The sequence below is a fragment of the Setaria italica genome, chromosome VI (genome assembly GCF_000263155.2).
Source record: "Setaria italica strain Yugu1 chromosome VI, Setaria_italica_v2.0, whole genome shotgun sequence".
Taxonomy (NCBI): Eukaryota; Viridiplantae; Streptophyta; class Magnoliopsida; order Poales; family Poaceae; genus Setaria; species Setaria italica.
The window spans coordinates 2,429,091-2,449,989 of record NC_028455.1 but is presented as its reverse complement, the minus strand read 5'-3'; the positions used below and the strand labels follow the sequence as shown (position 1 = coordinate 2,449,989).

At 42.0% G+C, this 20,899-nt stretch overlaps 2 protein-coding genes and 1 non-coding gene across 3 annotated transcripts; 2 read left to right on the top strand and 1 right to left on the bottom strand.

The window, feature by feature from the left end:
- Positions 1–4,970: 4,970 nt before the first annotated feature.
- On the top strand, positions 4,971–7,571 carry LOC101768833 (NAC domain-containing protein 21/22). Its single transcript, XM_004972578.3, has 3 exons — positions 4,971–5,273; positions 5,638–5,966; positions 6,985–7,571. The coding sequence occupies exons 1-3, from the start codon at positions 5,102–5,104 to the stop codon at positions 7,357–7,359; spliced, it is 876 nt and encodes a 291-aa protein (XP_004972635.1). The 5' UTR covers positions 4,971–5,101; the 3' UTR covers positions 7,360–7,571.
- Positions 5,518–5,591, bottom strand: TRNAV-AAC. The gene has a single exon. It is a non-coding gene; the product is annotated as a tRNA-Val (tRNA).
- Positions 7,572–11,745: 4,174 nt separating the features above from the next.
- LOC111257629 (U-box domain-containing protein 33-like) lies at positions 11,746–19,509 on the top strand. Its single transcript, XM_022827575.1, has 6 exons — positions 11,746–11,998; positions 16,158–16,321; positions 16,502–16,623; positions 16,759–16,863; positions 17,066–18,410; positions 18,532–19,509. Exons 1-6 carry the CDS (start codon positions 11,746–11,748, stop codon positions 19,363–19,365), a joined length of 2,823 nt encoding a protein of 940 aa, XP_022683310.1. The 3' UTR covers positions 19,366–19,509.
- Positions 19,510–20,899: the final 1,390 nt, after the last annotated feature.

Genomic DNA, 20,899 nt, shown 5'->3' with positions numbered 1-20,899 from the left:
ACTCAAGTCACTAGATCCGCCGAGCCAGAGGTTTCAGCTAGCTCACGCAAAATCTGAGGTAGCATCGACGTCGCCTTGGCCTCAAGCTCTGCACATGCATATCAGGTAAAGGGTGACCTTGTCAATTTGGGGCAGAGGATGGCAGGCAATTTCGGAGAGGGGATTTCGGCCACCTCCTCTCCGTCACTCCGTGCCCACCGCCCACCTCCTGTTCATGCGTGGTGGCAGAGGAGCTCGAGCCCAGTATAGCCAGTGGTCAGGCAAAGGTCGGTCGGTGCGTGTCGGAGCAAACAAAGGCGCGGTAAGGCCGAATTTAAGTGAGGGCTGTGTCTTCCGTTCATGTTTAAAGTTTATATTAAGCTTATGTATAATATTTTTTTAACATCAACATTCATCAATATTTTTTTAAAAAAAATCTAACTTAACTGTTACCAACATTTCTTAAAATTGACCAACTTTTTTATATATATCAATATTTTTTAATTTTTACATTCACCAACATTATTGTTCAATAATTTTTTACATACGCCAACTTTTTTTTCACTCTTCAACATTTTTTTTCTTAGCATTTTTTTGACATTCACCAATTTTTTATGCAAATAATGTTGAGATAGTTCATCTAAAATTTTAACATAGTTCGTTGGGCTGCTGTGGGTCAGTTATTAGCTATTGCTGGGCCATCGATGTCTAGAGCATCTTCAAGAGTGCCCAACATATGATTCCAATAATTAGTTTTGGGAATCAAGTGGAAAAATAATGCTCCAGCAGTTGTCCAATTCAGTTCCCAATTTTCCCGCATGCCCAATACAAAGTCCATCTAGAGCCAAATTTACCCGTCTCCGTGCACCCAAAACCCACGGGAAAAAGGTGGAGGGAAAAAAAATCCCACTGTTACTGTTCACAACCAAAAAATAAATATTGGACCCACGTATGGATGATGTGGTAAGAATTGAATCTTTTTGGGATTAAGTTTTTGGAAACTGTTGGTTGAATGGGTATTCTTTTTCTTCCAAAACTAGTTTTTAGACTTAATTTTTTATGCACTTTTCAAGATGCTCTTAGTTATCTATCTACCAGAAGATAGATTGGAAATCCGGCGTGTGCTGGATGGAGGATGTGAAGAAAGTATGGGCTTTGGAGAGACCCATGTCTATATGGTTTTGGGTGAATTTTTTTAAAGGAACTAGGTGGAATTTGGAGGGTCCTGCTGGAGTTTCATATTTTTTTTTTTAAATCTCGGCCTTCAAATTTGAGTATGGGCCTTATTTAGAGAAGCCTCTGAGTTGATCAGGAGGAAGCCCAATGAGGAGAAGCGGAGTTTGTCAGCTTAGGCCCCTTTGGAACAAAGGAAAACTAAAGGAATTTTGAAGGATTTCAATCCTATAGGAAAATTTCCTATGTGTCCCTTGGAACGAAGGATTGCATCCTATAAAATTCCTTAGGGTTCTCATGGGATGCATGAATCTATAGAAATTTTGGAGGAAATTTAATAAGAGGTCCAACCTCTTAGAAATTTTCCTTTGTGTCTATCTCTCTTCTCATTCTTTTATTTTTCCTATGTCGCATCCAAACACTCTATTACAAACTTTCCTACATTATCAAATCCTATAGGATTGCAAATGTCATGCAGCTCTATTCCTATGCTTTTCCTATTCCTACATTTTGATATTTCTTCATTCCAAAGAGGCCCTTAACTTGTAGGGGTGAACTAGACTCGAGTTGGGCTGAATGAAGGCCGTGTATCAGCCCAGTATTGTGCTCCTCCTGTACTCTCGTGGAGAGGCAAGCAGTGAAAAAAACTATCAATTGAATCTCTGTCCATCTTCTTTCCAATTGCTCCCCCCAAATCACTAGATGCAAAGTACTCATGATCACTAGTACGTGCTGATTTCAATTAGTCTTTTATGTGTGTGTGTGTGTGGGGGGGGGGGGGGGGGGGGGGTTCCTAATCTTTTGAACTATTTTAGTTTCTTCAGTCAGGCACCGTGCAGTACTACTCAGTTCTCGTAAACAACAAACAAAAGACCTACTCATGACTATTGTTACGTCACAATCCACCTGTTGTACACCAAAAAATCTCCATCATACTTGCAAATTATTTGCACAGAAAAAGAAACGAAGGGAGTAAATATGCCCAAAATAGTCTGGTTCTCCCTTCTCTAATATTACCAGAATAAAGCCGTTGTCAGTCTAGTCCTGATAGTGACAGACCAGGACATATATCCTTTCTTGTTTCTTCTCATACTTGATGAGAAACATGCCATACACATAGAGTGCAAAAATTAGGTGCGCGAAGGAAACTGCTTTGCAGATCACTGTTCTGAAAACGACACGTCGACAAATTAAAGGGCAACAGGTGCATGCATCTAATATCAAAATCCAACCAATTCAAACTGAATGCTGAAGCAAATAAAATTCGATAGGCGATAAATTCTAATCTGCAGAGATAGATGGAGTAAAATATTATACTATATACATGAAAATAACATCATCTCAAGTATGACGACAGTTGGATATACCAACAACTCATACCATCTTTAGGCAAGCACAAAGGTTTGAACTTATCCATTCAGAGCAGGAGCCATCCTAGAATCCTAACTAACTTTAGCCAAGAGTTCTAAAGAACTTCCCGACCACCTCATTTTGTCATTACCTGTAATATAATGCCCAACAATAATTTCATAACATGAGATCAAGAGTACTAAAGGACTCTTTTTTATAGCGGCAGCTCTCCTGCGGTTCACTTTTTTTTTTAAAAAAAAAGAGTACTAAGCAACCAATGCCTTGGTACGGTGACTATCTACCATATGTGAAAAAACATCCAGACAAATGTACAGAAGGTAGGTCATATTTTCTTATAAAAGCCCTATAGACTATGACCAAACATTTCCACTTGTTGCGAAAGATGAGCCCCACAGTATCACTATAACACCCATCCATCGATTTCTCAGTCTCTGTCATATGCCATCTCATGTGTAAGTGCAGCCAATAATAGGCCCGCCAATAGGAGGTAGAAGAAGCTTCAGATCAAAGGCTGGGAACTCTGTCCATATGCGTGCAGCATCCCGGTGGACCCTGGACGGCGACTACCTTGCGATTTCCAGACCGTTGATCTCCGGTCGGACGGCGGTGGCTGCGCACACGTGTGCGGTGGCACGTGAGAGGCCATGTGAAGCTGCTCCCCCGGGGGTTAACGTCGCTCATGAGACTATGCCGGCCGTCAGTTTTGGTTGGCCATTGTCGTCGTCGTCAAGCTTGTGCAGATAAGATTTCAGAGCACTCACTGTCTTGAAAGCTCGGAGATAAATGTACTATGTGATTGTGCAACTCGTGGTAGTAGTGCATTATTGGGCTAGTGGTGTCTCCCTATCAAGTGGCATATTGGCACATATATGGTGTATTAATAGGTGCTTGTTTTTTTTTCTTTGAGGAAATATTGGGTGCTTGTTTAGTTATGTCATTATTGTATTTTTATATGGCATCCATTCCCAATCCATTTATGTGTGGTATGACCAATGGATAAATCCATTTTCACTAGCTATAGCAAGCTTTAATTATATCTAAAATAATTGAGAAATCTTATCGCAAAAAAGGCTCCAATTAAATACTTTAGATCAGTATTGTGCCATTTTCACAAATAGAGAGAAAAGGAAAACCTGGCAGAGGTCTACCATTGATTAAAGCAGAAGAGTCACTTTCACTATCTTTTGCACAATTGTGATGTCCAATGCCACTTGTTACCACTGATTGTCTGATTCCCCATATCCTTTTGGCTGTTCCACGATGATACGAAGTTCTGAATTCTTGAGTGGCTTCAAGCGAATTAAACTAACCGATATATACATAATGACATATTAACGTTTTTTTATATATATATGCAATCTAATTAGTCGTCCATCAAAATTATAGGAGGAATGGCAAAAATCTATTTCTTTTGTATATATCTTTCCATACAACTGAAAAAGATGGAGCATCTCTGCTTTGGGTATAACTCTCCACCTTGTTGCTAGCTGTCGGCTAAAAGATCGACCAGCAAGCAATCTTTTTTTTTATAGATGTTTGCTACTACTAGAAAAGATTGGTATCTTCACTTTGGGCATAATGGAAAAAGATTTTGTCGGTTTATTTACACATGAAAATGTCGTGAGGAATCCTCTGTGGAGGGATGATGCGCCGACAGTCATATTCTGGTGTGTGTTTGGACATCTTTTATTTACGTGACTGGACATGATGGTTAGAATGTCTTACATGGCACTTTACTGATATCGCTTTTAACTCTGTGTGGGCGAATGCAGACCGCCGGCCTTTCCAAACACATGGGTTTCAAAATAATCTGGGCGCAAGAGAGCACTTTGATATATGAGGAAGAGATAAAATTCAGAGAATTTGTGATTGCAGTAACTTAACTGAGAGTGCAAGTGTGCTCATTCAACAAATTTTATGCAAGAACATACATTTGTATTGTATTGCCTAATACTGTCAAAGAAAAAAAAAGGAAAGTCCAACTTTCAGTCCTAGGATATAATACTATACCTCCAATTGGATTTAATTGACATTTCAGACATTAAGAAGTAACTAAGTGTAGCTCAAATTAGCTGTGAAAACACCATCTAATTCTGACCGGAGGGAGTAGATCCTAGGTGGTTTTAGGACATGCTAAGGAGGATGGGAGAAGATGCTTATTATTAGTATGGCCAAGAAGGGCCATGCTAAAAGAAAAGCGACAGTAATTCAGAACCCTTAATGACAATGTTGTTGAATGGACAGTTAGGATGTAACAGTTTAAATTGCAAAAGCAGTTAGGAGTAGCTGGATTGATGTGCCCTTTCATTTGACTTGCTCTTGCTAGCTCCATTCTGAAACCACTAGAGCCTAGCTAGCCTCTTGAACCCTATAAGCTACAGCTAGAAATGATCGGATTTTTTTTATGTGCTTCATCAACCATGAGCAAGTGGAAACTAGCAGGTTGCATGGTTGACTTGGTGCACCCTATTTATACCCTCTGGCCGTTCATGAGATGCTTCATTTCCCAGTGCCCGGCTTGTTCATCAAAACCCTCTCTCTCTCTCTCTCGACCTGGCAACAGATACCTAGGTAGAAGATGAGCTCGATCAGCATGATGGAGGCAAGAATGCCTCCGGGGTTCAGGTTCCACCCGAGGGACGACGAGCTCGTGCTCGACTACCTCCTCCACAGACTCTCTGGCCGTGTCCACGGCGGCGCTGCCATCGTCGACGTCGACCTCAACAAGTGCGAGCCATGGGACCTTCCAGGTCTGTATTAACATAAGCACTAGCTAGTACTAGTAGCTATACCCATCAATCCAGTAATTTGAAACCCGATCCTCCTTTTCATTCATTAACCTGCAAATTCCTTTGCTTAATATGTTTCGGTTCATATTCTCAATTTCCTATCTTCAAAAAAAGAGAGACAAAACGAGAAACAGAGCAAGAATATATGGAGTCTAGCTATGGAACAGAGGAAATTTAAAGAAGTTAAAAAGTTAAAAAAAATATCTGATTTCGCCCGGACTCGAACCGGAGACCTTCAGTGTGTTAGACTGACGTGATAACCAACTACACCACGAAATCTTGCTCTTTCGATAGCCAACTGAAACTGTATTATTCCTTCAAACAGAGGCGGCCTGCGTGGGAGGAAAGGAGTGGTACTTCTTCAACCAGCGCGACCGCAAGTACGCGACGGGGCAGCGCACCAACCGCGCCACCGTCTCCGGCTACTGGAAGGCCACCGGCAAGGACCGCGCCGTCGTCGCCGGCGCCGGTGGGGAAGCCGCGGCTCTGGTGGGGATGCGCAAGACGCTCGTTTTCTACCGGGGCCGCGCCCCCAAGGGGAGGAAGACGGAGTGGGTCATGCACGAGTTCCGCCTGGAGCCACCGGCGGCGCCGCCGCCACCGCCGTTGGTAGGACGCGACCTCCCTGCCCCGGCGAGGTACCAACGGCTCAAGGTAACTTCAGCTCCTAGATCATGCTGTTTGAGGATTTTTAATTTACTGTTTGGTTGAGGATTTTTACAGTTCTTGAAAAGGTATATCAAAACTCCAAAGTTTTGCCTCCAAGTTGTTTTTGGTAACTCTCTGTAAATGGAAAAAAACAAAATCTTACTCTCTGGTTCCATCCAAAAGTATGAGGGTCCCATCCATGCTGAAGGAAGAAGATGCTGCCCTGACCATTCTTGCAAGACAAACTAGTAGATGCAAGTTGCCTCAATCATCCTACACGTTGTCAGACATGTCTCCCTATCCACCAATGTGTTTTTAGTCAATCCATGTCCACGTCACTAGAATGATCCAATCCAAAGTAGTTCAACTGGTTCCATCAGATAAGCCATGTGGTAAAGTAAATTAATGCACTGAATGTTCCTTTACTAAAGTAAAATAGCGCAGTGAACATCCCCTTGAAAAGGATTGACTCTCTACATATAGGACTAATTCTTCGCTCAAGTTGCCAATTAAAAATTCAGGATTGTAAGATTGCTAATTCCTCAAACAACAAACTTCCAAAGTTAAAGTTATTAGAGTAACTTGATGCAAATAAGTTTTTATGTCAGTTCCATCAACATCAGATGAGCTAGAGTGAAGTAAATTAATGTACTGAACATTCTCTTGAAAAGGATTTGACTCTCTAGACGACAAATTCTTCACTCCAAATTGCAAGTTGAACATTGGGGTTGTATGATTACCACTTCCTCAAGTAATTAACTTCCGAAAAAAAATAAGTTTTTCAATACAAATTGTTACAAAGCGTTATCATATTGGTTCCACCAACACTATGTGTAGTAACAGGCTACTGAATTAACCAATTAGGATTTAGAATGAAATATCGTAGCCCCCAACTGCAACCTACGACAAGGATTTTACAATATCCAATGAAAATATGTTCAACCACAATTGGTACAATTTTTGCATTGGATATTTCACTTACACTTGCTAAATGAACTCTAAAACATGCATCTGCAAAATACAGGAGGACTGGGTGCTATGCAGGGTGTTCTACAAGAGCAGAACAACCACCCCAAAGCTACCACCTGAAGATGCCCAGGACCTGACGGCTGACCTGCCGCTTGCACCCCTCGCTGACACCTACACCGCCTTCGGTGCTGCCCCAACGGTCGCTGAGCAGGTGTCCTGCTTCTCCGGCCTGCCGGCGCTGCCGTTCAAGAGACCGGTGAGCCTTAGTGACCTGCTGGCCTTTGACACCTCTGAGAAGGTATCCATCGGGACAGTGATGCTGAGCAGCATGTCAGGCAACAGCAGCAGTTCAGGACTGGAGCTGCCTCCAAACTGCAATTGGAACCAGGAAAATGTCCTGTCACAGATGTGGAACCCCCTTGGAATATGACATCTGTGGTGTTGGTGGATAGTGGTGTATGAAGTGTTAGCGATGATTAGTATTGAGTGGTTGGTAGAGTTTCTGCTGCATAAATTTGATTAAGTAGTGTGACATACAGAGTAGATTATTCATTATTGGGCTAATGGCTGGGTGTAGTATTTGTACATTGGATTATTGCTAATGAAGGAAGCTTGGCCTTATCTCTTGCTCCTATTTCTCTACTTTCCAAATGTGTTTCTAATTGCAGATGAACGCGGATAAATAATCTAAATCTAATTGTGCTGCGAAGTCTCTGCAGGGTATTTAATTTCCATGTGCAAACACATCAGTCTACTCCTGTACTCCATACTGTATTCTCTCATGAGATTAGTAATATCACAGAACCTTTGCTTTTAAAAAAAATGAATAATGACATGGAAGCTCCGGTCGATTCCAGAAAGGAAATGAAGACCATTAGCAGCTGTTCAAGTGTAACTTGTAGTAATTTACAAAAGACGGCCCTTTTTTCGTTCAGCTTTCAGTTTTTCATGCTCATCAAAACATGTATCCGTGTTTTTTTTTATCACCGTGTCAGTACTGTGTTGTACTCCACTGTTGCGTCTGATTTAGCTTGTGTGTGTTTGTGCTGAGATAATTACAGGTTTCTTAGTCTATTACAATAAAGTTTGTGGAATCGATATGATTGGCACCTGATAAACCTCAGATAATCAGTGAAAGACAAACATGTTATCATATTGTCTGAGAAACTCTGGCAATTGCTCAATATTCAGACAGCAAGTTCTGATGTTACGGAAGCATTCCATAAGTAAATGATACTATGGAATCTTCGACACATTCAGGAGAGGAAATTAAAAGACCTGACTTGTACAATTTACGAAAGACAGCCATTTCTCTGTTTTTTTTTTCGTTCAGCTTTCAGTTTGATGCTCATCAGAGCTTAGCACATTCAACTCAGTGGCGGCCCAGTTCCCAAAAAAAAAAAAGCTCAGTGGCGGACCAACCAAGAGGACAAGTCAGCGAAGGCCCCCTACCCAATTTGACATTTTGACGTATGCTGAGTAAAAGGCCAACAGCCCAGTGGCCCAATAGCCCAACGCTGCTACAGAACATAATCCATCAGTGCCGGCCTCTGGGCTCTGGCCCGTCTCGGTCTCGCTGTTCCTCCCCTCGGCGCCGCCCCCACCAGCGAAGCCGTAGCCACGATTGCGAGCTGTGCCGCCGCCACTCCGGCGGCCTGGCCGATGGTGGGAGGCGCTTCACTGGCGGCCGAGGGCCCGAGGTGAGGGCGACGGTTCTGCCGGTGCAAAGCGACGGCGAATGGCCAATGAAGGGATTGAAACTGAGAGTTCCATCTGCGGCACCGGGCACAGGCAGGTACAAAAACACAGGCAGATTGCAATTAGCCAATTGCATAATTATTCTGTAGATGAATTTTCCTTTTTACTCCTAGAACTAGATGTGCTTACTGATAAAATTTTCTTAATTGCCATTCTCAACAATTTTTGAGAATGTATTCGCTTAACTACTACGGACTAGTTGATGGCTTTTTTTAATAAAAAATGACAATAATCACAGATTATTTATCCTTTAATGTTTTAATTTATATTTTTAAATTGACAATCACGGATTATGGTACTATCTCGAATTGTCGTCTGTACCATCCATTTATCGTTTATACCCAAATTGTTATGTGATTCTGATTAAATATGGTATGCTATGCGATTCAATTATGTTGTTGCTTATAACTTTGATTTCCGCCCAACCAATAATTCGTGCTAGCTCTGCCACTAATTCCATTTTCTATGCTGCATTTCAGTGCTGCGTTTTACTCCACACGTTACTGAGACAAATTTGAGGATCTGACTTGAGGCCCGAAAAATGATTTATCAAATGGTAATTCAGGTACGAAGATACCCGTTCCAAAACCCCATTAGTACTGGATTCACGCAAATCCGGTACTAAGTGTCACTCTTTAGTACTAGATCATCTACCTGGTAATAAAATATTAGTCCAGTACTAAAAGGTTTTGCAAAAAAAATATTTTAAATCACTTAGAGGCTCGCACACATGCACGTTGCAGTTCACAAGTGACATGATGTTTTACGCAAAATATACGTGTGCGCAGTGTGTAGGAGTACACATGGCTAAGTAAGAGATGCTTTCCTTTAAAATAATTCGTGAAGGACCAACACCAACTGATACTAAATGATACCAAAACCAACCGGTACTAGATCCTGGAGGAGCATTAGTATCGGGTGGTAACACCAATCAGTTGGTATTGTCACCCGATACTAAAAGGTCCTCTAGGGATCATGGCCGTTACTCCCAATACTAATGCTAGCTGGTATATTTAGAGTTTTGGGGTGCGAAGGGAAGTTCCGTTTTCTGGTAGTGTGCTATATAAATGTGCAGCTATAATAGTTCAATCAGTGCTTGTACCCACCCACAAAGAGTTTTACAAATTAGATCTAATCCTAACTAGAACTACTCCAAAAATTTAAAGGCTCAAGTTGCAAGTATAAAAATGCAAAAATGTAAATAGTAGATTAAAGATGATGCAAACTCAAAATAACGATTTCTCCCTTGGTATCGGTAGACAATGCCACTTCTTGTCCATGTTAGAGTTCCACCGTAATATGCTCCCGGTCACCAAGTTATATGGCATGTACATATCCTCCACATAGCAATTGAACTCCCACACTCAGCCTTCTACATGCAATTTTTTCCGGCATGAACGGCGTTGTTTCTGACAATACAACATTATGTACAATTTATAGTGGTAGAGTACAGATTTAGATAATTTCTGATGGTAATGAAAGTAGAAGAAAATTTATAGTGTTAGAGTGTGGATTTAGATAATTTCTGACGGCATAAAGGAAATTGTCTCCTCATCAGCTGGGTCTGCTTCTCTGGCCTGCTGGTGTTGCCACTCACCGGACCAGTGAGCCCTGGGAACCTGGTGGCCTTTAAAACCTCTGAGAAGTTATCCATCGCTCCATCAGGACAGTGATGCGGCAGCATGTCAAGCAACAACAGCACTTCATCACTGGGGTTGGCTCCAAGTTGGGGGTAGGAAAATGCTCTGGCACAGATGTGCCCCATCTGAGGGTGATATTTGTATTAGTGCTGGGTAGTGATTAGTTAAGTGCAGTGCTTAGTATGACCTACTGTTGTGTAGTAAACATTGGCTGGTACAGTTCTGTGCAGCTAAAACAGAGTCAATATATAGGTGCCTTGGTATAGGGTCCGTCCATATGAATGCTAGTGAAGGAAGATTTGTCTTTATCTCTTATTAACTACCTTTACTCCCTACTCCAAATATGTTGTCACTTCAGATCAGTGTTTATCTATAAATCGACTTTGATTTGTTCTCCTTTGGTCTGCGCTTGTAATAATTGGAGTGATACAAGGTTGCGATCTAGATTAGCACCACAGTAATAGTAGCCTATCTTTTCCAAATTGAAGACTACATTAGACTCACTTGTGGTAAAACTCTCCACTTGTGGCCTGGAGGTCATGGATTAGAACCAGCTTTTTTTTGCAGAATTTTAAAAGAATTTTGCAAGGGTAAGACCCTTCCCCAAACCCCACCTTATGTGATAGCATTTGCATTGGGTATGGCCTGTTAGACTCACAGTATCCTTTCATTAGAGTTTGAAGTTTTTTGCTTCAGGAGAAATCGCAAGAACGAATTCCTTGGACCTTGGTTGAGCACCTAGGGTTTACACGCATGCATGAAAGCAGCAGCAGGTTGCCACTGCACACTAGATAGCCCCCAGCCCGATGGAATCTGAGCCACTTGCCAGTTCTTGTCTCACACTCTGGACGCTCCAGTGCAAGAACGTCAAGCGAATCTCACTGAGTAACAACCGGAGATATAGTTTGCTTATATCTATTTAGAGTAGGCAGAGCATCAGACAAAAGAAAAGGAACCTTGTAAACTACTTTCTGTTCTCTATCAGATAATTACAACTACTACGTGTGCATACATGATGTGATGATTTATACCAACCACAGGAGCCCAGAATATACAGACCAAACCATCTTAGTTTGAAGCCGTGTGCTTCTCTGGTAGCAGTTCCTAGAGTTTTTTTTTTCAATCTAGTATCAGGTCCAAATGTAGGGCAAGATTTTTTTTCTGCAGTAGTTCAGAAGTACGCTAGTACTCGAGACCAAACTCGGGGGGCAGGGGCCATTCCAAGCGTATGAAAATTTTATGAAACTTATTTTGCTGCTGCTTTGTCAATTTCTCCTCAAATCGTTTTAGGACTACTTATATGCGTATTCAGTACCTAAGCAGCCATGGAGACTGAAAAAATAGTACTCAGAATAATAAGTTTAGTCTTGAGCTTAACCACTCCCTGATGGCTGATGCTAATATAATCTCCCATCTGCATGCCCAATGCCTTCGTCGTCATCTCCTTCTCCTCGTTCCACTTAGGGAAGCAGCCGTACCCAACTATAATTAACCTTCATCTTACAGTCGTCGCAGGCCTGGAGATGCGAACGGATGCCGCCATGCTGTTCCAGGAGAAGGTATTCGTGGCGCTGCCCGAAGAATCTGGGGAGTCCATCCTGTGCTGGGTTCTTGAGCATGCGTCCAGCAGCGCCGAGATCATCATCATGCACGTCAAGCGGAGGCAAACAGGTTCATCCATACTCTCTTCCCCGACTTTGACAGTCCGTGTCCTGATGAGACAAGGGAGTTTTGCCATTTATGCCAAGTCTTTGAACCACATGGTGCACCAGTATCTCATGTTAAGCGAGGGTTTCCCTGTTCTTTTGTCGAGCAGTGCATAGTACGGAATTCATCATATTGTTTCCTACAGAGACAAAATTTATCACTTAATTAATATTTATTCAACAATTATCATTATAGGTTCCTTGAATTGATAAGACAAAAGGCACCTCTGCTTGCAAATGTCTTCTACTACTGGTTATGCTATCCTCTTTTCGTTGCAAAGACCCTTAAACTCAGAGTAAAAAGATGACAGCTATGGGAGCAAAGGTTAATGTATATGATAGCCAAAACAACAAAAAAACATGCCAATGAATCAGTAGCCAAAGTAGGGGATGAAATAGTCAAAAAGTAGCCACTAAGCAACATTGCTCAAGAAGTCCAATGAATTCGGACAGGTTTGAAAATTCGATGAGGGGGAGAGGCAACCTGCAGGTGATAGGGGTGGGAGCAGATTGCCCCTCTCCATGCCATGTAGCCTCAAGGGAAATTTCTATGTGGTGCACCACCATATAGCATACCCCAGCCTCAAGCCCCATGAGTGGGTTGTGTTAGATGTATATGTACTTTTTGTATTTTCCTATCGTACAAGAGGTTTTGTGCATATTTGCTAATATTTGTACATGTATATATTTGTGCCTAGGGCCCTCATATTGAATACAAGTGATATTCATAACATGGTATACAGAACTAGAGCTAGGTTAGGTTCTTTCTCCAACTTGTCTAGCAATTGTTCCTGCTGTGTGGGTGCACTTACATTGTTCCTTGATTTTATTTCTTGCCATACGTGGTCGCTATTCTTCATCCTGAACGGCTCATAATGGCTTGATTCATCGTTGTTACCACACCTGAGTTGATTCCACTCACACATTAGAGTTGATTCTGCGTCATCTTGATCATGCCGATGGGTCCGCTACAGGTCCCACCTTTGCATGTGGCTCGACCTTCGCCGGTGTCTCGTCGCGCCTTCCTCACACGCCTTCCCCACCCCCACTCGCTATTGTCATCTTGTTGGGAGCCTTGTTTACCTTGGGATCACTTGTCCTAGCATCTTTCATGATGTTCATATTCTGAGTCAATTTGTCTCTGCTCCCACACAGCTCCACTATGCTCACCTTCTTCGTGTATATGATACCTTTGTGGCACCATCTCATATCGCTTGTTCTTCCCTCGCTCTAGTTCCCTCCAACTCCAAGCGTACCTTGATGCGACATGGGCTAGTGATCACACTGATCGTTGTTCTCTTCCGGCTTATTGTGTTTTTCTTGGGTCCTTCTTGATTGCCTGGAAAACCAAGAAGCAGTTTCTCATTTGAGTGATGAGGCTAAGTTAAGGGCTATCCTGGCTATTACAGCTGAGGTCACATGGCTCCAACGTTACCTGAGGATTTTTGTGTGATGTCTTATGCACCAACTCTTCTCTCCTCTAATCAGATTATGGCTCTTCATTACGTGACTTTTGAGTTTCAGTTAACGGATTTCTTCACGAAGGCATAGACAAGGGCCTAGCATAGCTATTTCCTCTCCTCACTTAGTGTTGTGGATCCCCCCTGAGTCTGAGGGGGGTGTTAGATATATGTCCTAGATGTGTATAGTTATTACATGTATTTTTCCTCTGCTTAGAGGGTTTCGGCACTTGTACACATGGACATCTTGCCCTTTGGGCCATGGAATAGATTGAGATGCTCATTCCAACAATAACCACGACTACTCCGACCATTCAAAGTGCACTACAAAAACGGCACTACAAAAACGGTTCTTATAGGCAATCCTGATGGTATTTATAGAGGCAATTTGGCCACCAAACTCGAGCAAAATGCTTGTTGAAATTAGGGATGGCAATAGCTACCCGAAACCCGATAGGTTTTTACTCTATTTGGGTATGGACGTGGGTTTGGGACTAGTACCCGAACCCATAAACCCACGGGTTTTTTTGACCCGTTTCATTGTAGCAATACAGCTCATATTAGCTCACAATACCCCTAAATTACACATGCTCGGCCTACTCATTTCAGCCCAAGTGCTCATCGAATGGCCCAAAAACATAGTCCAGCAGCCCAAGCCCAATCAAGAGTAAAAGCCTGGCACCCTGGATGAAACCCTAAGCACCTGCACCCTTTCTCCCACTACTCCCCACTTGTGCCACCGCCATTGCACCCCTATCCAGCTGTCCTTCCATGCTCGCTGCATTGCACATCTGCACTCCGTGACGGTGACGCATGCCGCGACTCCCGTGTCCATGCTGTGCATCTGCAACCCGGCCAACTGGTGACTAGTTGTTGATTGATAACTAGTGTTTGTAGCTATTCGTCTGAGATTCCGAGTTCCCTTTTTCCCTACAGAAGCTTCTTAGTTCTTGACCATGGGTTTGTGTGTCCTTGTATTTGAGAAAAGCTTTGAGCATTTGACTAATTTATGTGTATGAATCAAACTGAAAATCGTGCCACCTTGTCGTATGGATCAATGAATCTTGAAAAGCACTGCAACCTGTCCAATTTGGCATATAATTGGGGTCTCTTTTTTCTCTCAATTTTATTGGTTTGGTCGATGAGCGACACTTCCCTCCAGGATTGTTATCAGGCACGGGTGACCCGTGGGTGCCCGTTAACCTGACGAGCATGGGTTTGGGCGAAATTTTGTGCCTGTCACGGGCATGGGTCTTTTAATGGGCACAATAAATTTTCCCGCTCACAGGTTTGGGATGGCAAAACCCAGAGGGTCTGTGCACGTTGCCATCTCTAGTTGAAACCATGCATTTCTACGAACTAGCCGAGCACCCACCTCTAAAAATGCACTTCCATGTGTGGGTGAGCTAACATGATTTCCTATAGAAATTGATTTTCATAGGTGGTAGTTTTAATGCAACCGCATGTGTAAATCGATTTTTACCCTTTAAACTTTTAGATTTCTAATTGAATATGAAAAATATCTTTTATATTTGAAAGAAAGTCCATTCTATTGTACTCACCAATCCTATATGTTTAACACCCCAAAAAAAAATTAGGCTCAATTTGCTCACCTAGACTATTTCAATTGGTCCAACCTATCTCCTAATAAGAATTGTATTTTTTATTTCTCCATGTAAAATTGAGTTTGAAGTTCAAAATTTGTGAGTAAATAGAGGGAACGACGACTTATGTTAAGAAAAGACATTAATAATTTTTCATGGTTATTTTTGTAACATTTAATATTCAAATTTGCATGAAAAATAGTCGTTAAAATTTCCTAATGTATTTTTTCCAACATAGCGCATCATGATATAAGTCACCCCGCAAAATTCAAAATAAGAGCTTTGTTACAATGCTTTTAAAGTAACAGTGGTACTTGCAGGTACTTTCCTTTCTTATCCTTCCTACCAAAAAAAAAGAATTAAATAGATTTACACATAATTAAAAGGGATCATAGTAATTTCTCACTACTTTTGGTACTTGGTCCCACCAAAACGGTACTTCTTGGTACTTTTTTTGAGTACTTCATGCATGGTACTTCCTTTGTTTCCACTGTTCGATTTTGCCGGATGGACGGCTCTCATTTTTTTCAAGCACTCTAAAATTTCTCTAAAAATAAACTCTTCTTGTAATCAGAGAAATAAAAGGATAAATATCATTATTAGGAGGTAAATTGGACCAACTAAAATAGTTCAGGGAAGTAAATTGATCCTAAGTTTTATTCGGTGGCTTAAGTGGATAAAGTGGATTAGTGAGGGCAGTAAAATGGATTTTTTCCCTTTCATATTTTGCCTCTCTCCACACATAGCCTCCTTACCTCTTACCTACAAAGTACATCTTCAAAATATATATAAGAAATTATAATGGATATTTGAGCACCTAAACTGTCTTAAGTGAAAATGTTTCAACTAAAATGTTTTAGATCTTTTTGAGCTCTACAATTTTGGTACATCCGACTTCATGTGAAAATTTACAATTTGTTTCTTAAAATAGGGTTAGTTACTTTTTTAATAGTGTTGCTTATGTGGACCGCATCTAAAAATCGATTTCTATAGGCAATTGCCTCTGAAAATGGGCCTATTTCCAAATGTGGTCCTCTTAATCTATAAATCTTTCATTCAGGATCACTAAACCATAAAGTGGAACATTATGAGAAATGTTCTAATGATTTAGAAGAAGAGCACAAGACAAAACATGAGCAAGATGGAGAGACCGCTGCAAAGGAACTTTCACAGTCACAGCATGCACCCTTGGACAAGTATTTGAATCAATGTGCAAAATTGGTGGTAACTACTCTTGTAGTAATCTGAATATATTTGTTATTTTTATTTTCATTTTGTTGGCCACACGGTAGCGGTAGTCAAATCCTTTTCTTTTTCAGAATAGATAGCCAAATACTAAAAGTAGTGTTGATAGGAATGCTAGAAAGCTAACGCTGCTCATCATGTTTCCTTTTTTTTTTTCAGTTCAAGGCCAAAATCTTAATGATTGAGGAGTGGAACGTTGCTGAAGGAATTTTAGAACTAGTTGATAGATTTTGGATCAGAACCCTTGTCATGGGTGCAGCCTCAGACAAGCACCATTCCAAGTGCGTGACATGATCACCCATTGGGTTCATAACCAGGCCTTCTGCTTAATTACAGATTAACTTTCGTCATAATGCGCAATTGTTTCGTTTCTTTATAGGTATAATATAGTCTCACAGTTGAACTCCTGTTTCCAGGGAAATGAAAGTTCCACAGTCTAAGAAAGCTATTAAATTGATGGAAAATGCTCATCCATTTTGTGAGATATGGTTTGTTTGTGATCAGAAGGTGATCTTCAGTAGGTATGTTATATGAGCTTGCAAATGATAATAATAAAAACGATGATTATGATGGTTTGCTGTAATACCTTTCTACTTCGCATTATTGACATCAGTTGCTTCATCCAGCGTAAATTAGCTTGGTCATCTCTTACACCCAGCATTATGCATAGTTCATTTTCTATGTACTTCTCCCTATATATTAACACAAAGCTTGTGTTAGTAGGAGCCCAAGTGAAGATTTGAGGTCAGTGCCAGTCTTTGTTGATGCAGATGATAATTTCTGGGACATAGAAAACAATCTGGATACAGAGGGTTACCTACTGGCGCAGAAAAAGGATCATGCTCTGGTGATTTCGGAGCAAGCTGATACGGCACAAAATGCGGAGGGAACACATGAAAAAGGAGACACAGTAATACTAGAAGACCTACATGGTTCAGGTGATAGGGTGAAGGAAAAACAAGAAAGACTAATTGAGGCGATGGTGCCTGCTCAAGCAAATGCCCATAGAGAAGTCGAGTTACTGCACCAACAAAAGCAGGAGATGATTATCAAGAGTGAAGTGGCCGAACTACGTGAGAGGAGCGAGCAACTCATGATTGAACGGGATAATGCAGTGAGCAAGATTAGAACTCTCGAAGGACAAAAAAAACAGATGATGACCGAATGGAATTTTGCAACAAAACAGGTTGTAGAGCTACGAAAGCAGAAAAGGCTGGTAACAATCGAACGAGACAGTGCATTAGGAGAAATGAAGACATATCACAAGAAAGCAAAACAAGCGAAGACAGAAATCAAGGAACTACAGGAACAAAAGGAACGGATGATGACTGAATTGAACTTTGCACGTGGAAAAATAGTGGAGCTACATAAACAGAAAAGGCAGGTAACAACTGAACGGGGAAATGTATTAGGACAAATGAACATATTTCAGAAGAAAACAGAAAAGGCTAAGACAGAAGTCAAAGAGCTCCAGGGAGAAATTAAGCGGCTGAAGACTGAATTGAACTGTGCAGATGGAGAGGTGATGGAGCTACATGAGCAGAAAGAGCAAATGCATTCCAGATGGGATTCTGCAATAGGAAAATGCGAGGAACTTTGTGGACTAATGAAACAAATGCTAACTGAGCTGGAGAAGGTAGCCAGAGAGGTTGAGGCGCTTCGCAAAGAAAGGCACGAGACAATAACTAAATTGGACCATGTAGTCCTACAGGTAGCAGAGGCACGAAGACAAAAGGTGCTTATGATGGCTGAGCGAGACCATGCATTAGAGGAGGCCAAGAAACTAATGTCACAACTGGAGCAGATCATGTCAGAGCGAGATAGCACAGTTGGAGATACGGTACAACTGCATGAACAAGCAGCACAGATCATTGCTGATAACACCATGCCCAGCTCTCAATTCACTCTTGTGGAGCTCCAGCGTGCCACAAAGGATTTCAATGTTAACCTCAAGGTCGGACAAGGCGGATTTGGTGTTGTCTACAAGGGCTTCCTCCGGAACACCACTGTGGCTATAAAGATGTTGAGCTCCACTGGTGTGCAAGGCCAATCAGATTTTAAGCACGAAGTATATACACACTTTCCTGTCGCCTTTTCCATTCAGATGTTCTCCACGTTCTATTGAAATTCATTCAAATAATCAATCACTACAAGAGTGGGTCACTATAATGAACTACTTCGTTTTGCAGGTCACTTTTATGAATACGGTGAGACACCCAAATGTTGTGACCCTTGTGGGTGCGTGCCCAGAAGCCCTGGCCCTTGTGTACGAGTTCATGCCAAATGGTAGCCTTGAGGGCTGCCTGGAGCGCGTGGCCGGAGCACCAGCTCTGTCATGGCAGGCTAGGACACGCATCATCACCGAGATCTGTTCTGCGCTCTCGTTCCTGCACAAGAACACACCCTATGGCATCGTGCATGGCGACATCAAGCCTGCAAACATACTCCTGGACGGTAATCTAGCGAGCAAGCTATGTGACTTTGGCACATCCCGGCACCTCATCCATTCAGACACTGCAGGCAGTGGCATGCTCTGCACCAGCCACCCCTGGGGCACACCGGGATACATGGACCCGGAATTCCACACCACCGGAGTGCTCACAACGCGGTCAGACACCTACTCCTTCGGGGTCACCATCCTGTGCGTGCTCACCGCCAGATCCCCATTGAACCTTGTGAGGGTGGTCCGAGATGCGTTGGAGAGGGGTGACTTGAGATCAGTGATGGACACATCCGCTGGGGACTGGCCCATCGCACAGGCCAAGCGGTTGGTGCGTCTTGCGCTGAAATGCACTGAGATGACAAGCGATAATCGCCCTGACATGGCCGGAGAGGTGTGGACCGTTGTTAAGCGCTTGGCTGATGAGGCAAATGGTGCGGCTCCAACAGGGCAGCATGGCGTTGGCACATCGGTTCAATTAAATGGGCAGAAGCTTGGTATTGGGATGGAGAACCCGGTGTATCCGTGCAAGTGCCTGTCTGGGATCAAAATTCATAGTGTGGCAGAAGCATTCAAGAGGTGAGACGGATTTCTTGAGTGTATGTATACACTTGTTCTCTGACTCGCACAGCTGAGACAAGGCTCAATGTATGGCAATGTGAGGCGATAAGCATCCCTTTCAAATTACAAAACTTTGCCCATAGAGTATTGCGACACTGTTTTTTTCCGAGAATACGCATAAGAGGTGTGTATCTTTTATATTAAGAAGGAAAGAAGGAAAGAACGTTCGTTTACAACACGAGTCTAACCGAGCACACGCATAGGATAAAACGTAAAAGAAGTGAACTGTCTTTTAACACAAACAACAACTCAGAAGGGTAGGATAAAATGAGGCGGGTTTAAGAAGATTGCAGGCCAACAGCCGGCCACCGAAGGAGGGCCAAGTGCTTGGTGCCTGTAGCACACTATAACTGAACCTACTCAAAAATCTCTGTCAGCAGCTGCCCAAGCAACCTCAGCAGCTCCCCGTTGAAAACTCGCGAATTGCGACACCGTTGTTTGTATTGTAGACTGATTGTCTTGTAATTCGCACATTCTACAGCCTTAAACCAAGATGTGATTTCCTCACTTCTATCATTTACCATGTAAAGAACTTACGTCTTTTTTTCATGTCAAAATCTGGAGTTCTCTCCAAAGTCGGACCAGAAAAACGGTAAGTAAGCTGGAAGCATGCCTCTGGCTCTTACTAGATACTTTGTATTTTTCACAAATATGATCCAAACAGCGGATGAATCTGAGTCATCCAATTTCTAGTACTTCCACCTTCATTGAAACTTTCAACTGGGATGCTTGCTGAAGATGTTGCAAGGTTGGTGATTAGTGCCTCAAATTGCGACTTATATGACATTACATTACAGAACAAATTAGAGTGTACAATACCATTATTTTGTGAGGTTTTAAAATTTCTTCTAACTTAAATTGTGATTTTATAGTACTCTCAAGCAGCCACCCCGGCTGAATTCTTTTTTTTTTCTCAAGAGAATGCAGATTTATGTATACTTTTAACACTTCCCTTCTCTGACTGGTAATCAACTTTAACGTAACTTGTAATTTATATTACGGCAGCACTTGGTTAATCTGGAGGTTTCTTCCTCTGGCTCTCAGTGCTATCATATATTTAACCTTTCTATTGGATAAATTAATTTTGCGTGTATTTAAGCTGAGATCAATTGTGATTGTACATCATTGGTAGGATTAGTGCCTGATAAATGTATCTGTACCGTCCCATGTCTACAGATCCCATTCTGGATATCCAAGCAACCATTGTTGTGACGCAAGTGAAATGTGAAGTACAGATTGCTGAATATGTCGTGGCTGGGTTGGGAAAAAAAATACTCCACAAATTGCTTTACCTCGAAGCTTACTATTGAGTTTGGTAACTTCAAGCTACTTGTTAGTCTGGATATTTTTTAAACTTCTTTTAAGAAATTGGTACAATGTAGCCCTAACGAGTACCTAAGTAGTAGTAGTTATAAAGGTGAGATGTGAATGTGATCCCACATCATCCTCAAGAATACTTCTCAACGGAACTCTAGGGAAAAAATTCAAGCACGCCG

Bases quoted from the DNA above. Each gene is read 5' to 3' on its own strand.
- LOC101768833 (XM_004972578.3), top strand. From the start codon at position 5,102: ATGAGCTCGATCAGCATGATGGAGGCAAGAATGCCTCCGGGGTTCAGG. The intron at 5,274-5,637 runs GTCTGTATTAAC...TCCTTCAAACAG, and splicing joins CGAGCCATGGGACCTTCCAG to AGGCGGCCTGCGTGGGAGGA. The intron at 5,967-6,984 runs GTAACTTCAGCT...TGCAAAATACAG, and splicing joins CGAGGTACCAACGGCTCAAG to GAGGACTGGGTGCTATGCAG.
- LOC111257629 (XM_022827575.1), top strand. From the start codon at position 11,746: ATGCCCAATGCCTTCGTCGTCATCTCCTTCTCCTCGTTCCACTTAGGG. The intron at 11,999-16,157 runs GTTCATCCATAC...TCTTTCATTCAG, and splicing joins CGTCAAGCGGAGGCAAACAG to GATCACTAAACCATAAAGTG. The intron at 18,411-18,531 runs GTATATACACAC...TTCGTTTTGCAG, and splicing joins AATCAGATTTTAAGCACGAA to GTCACTTTTATGAATACGGT.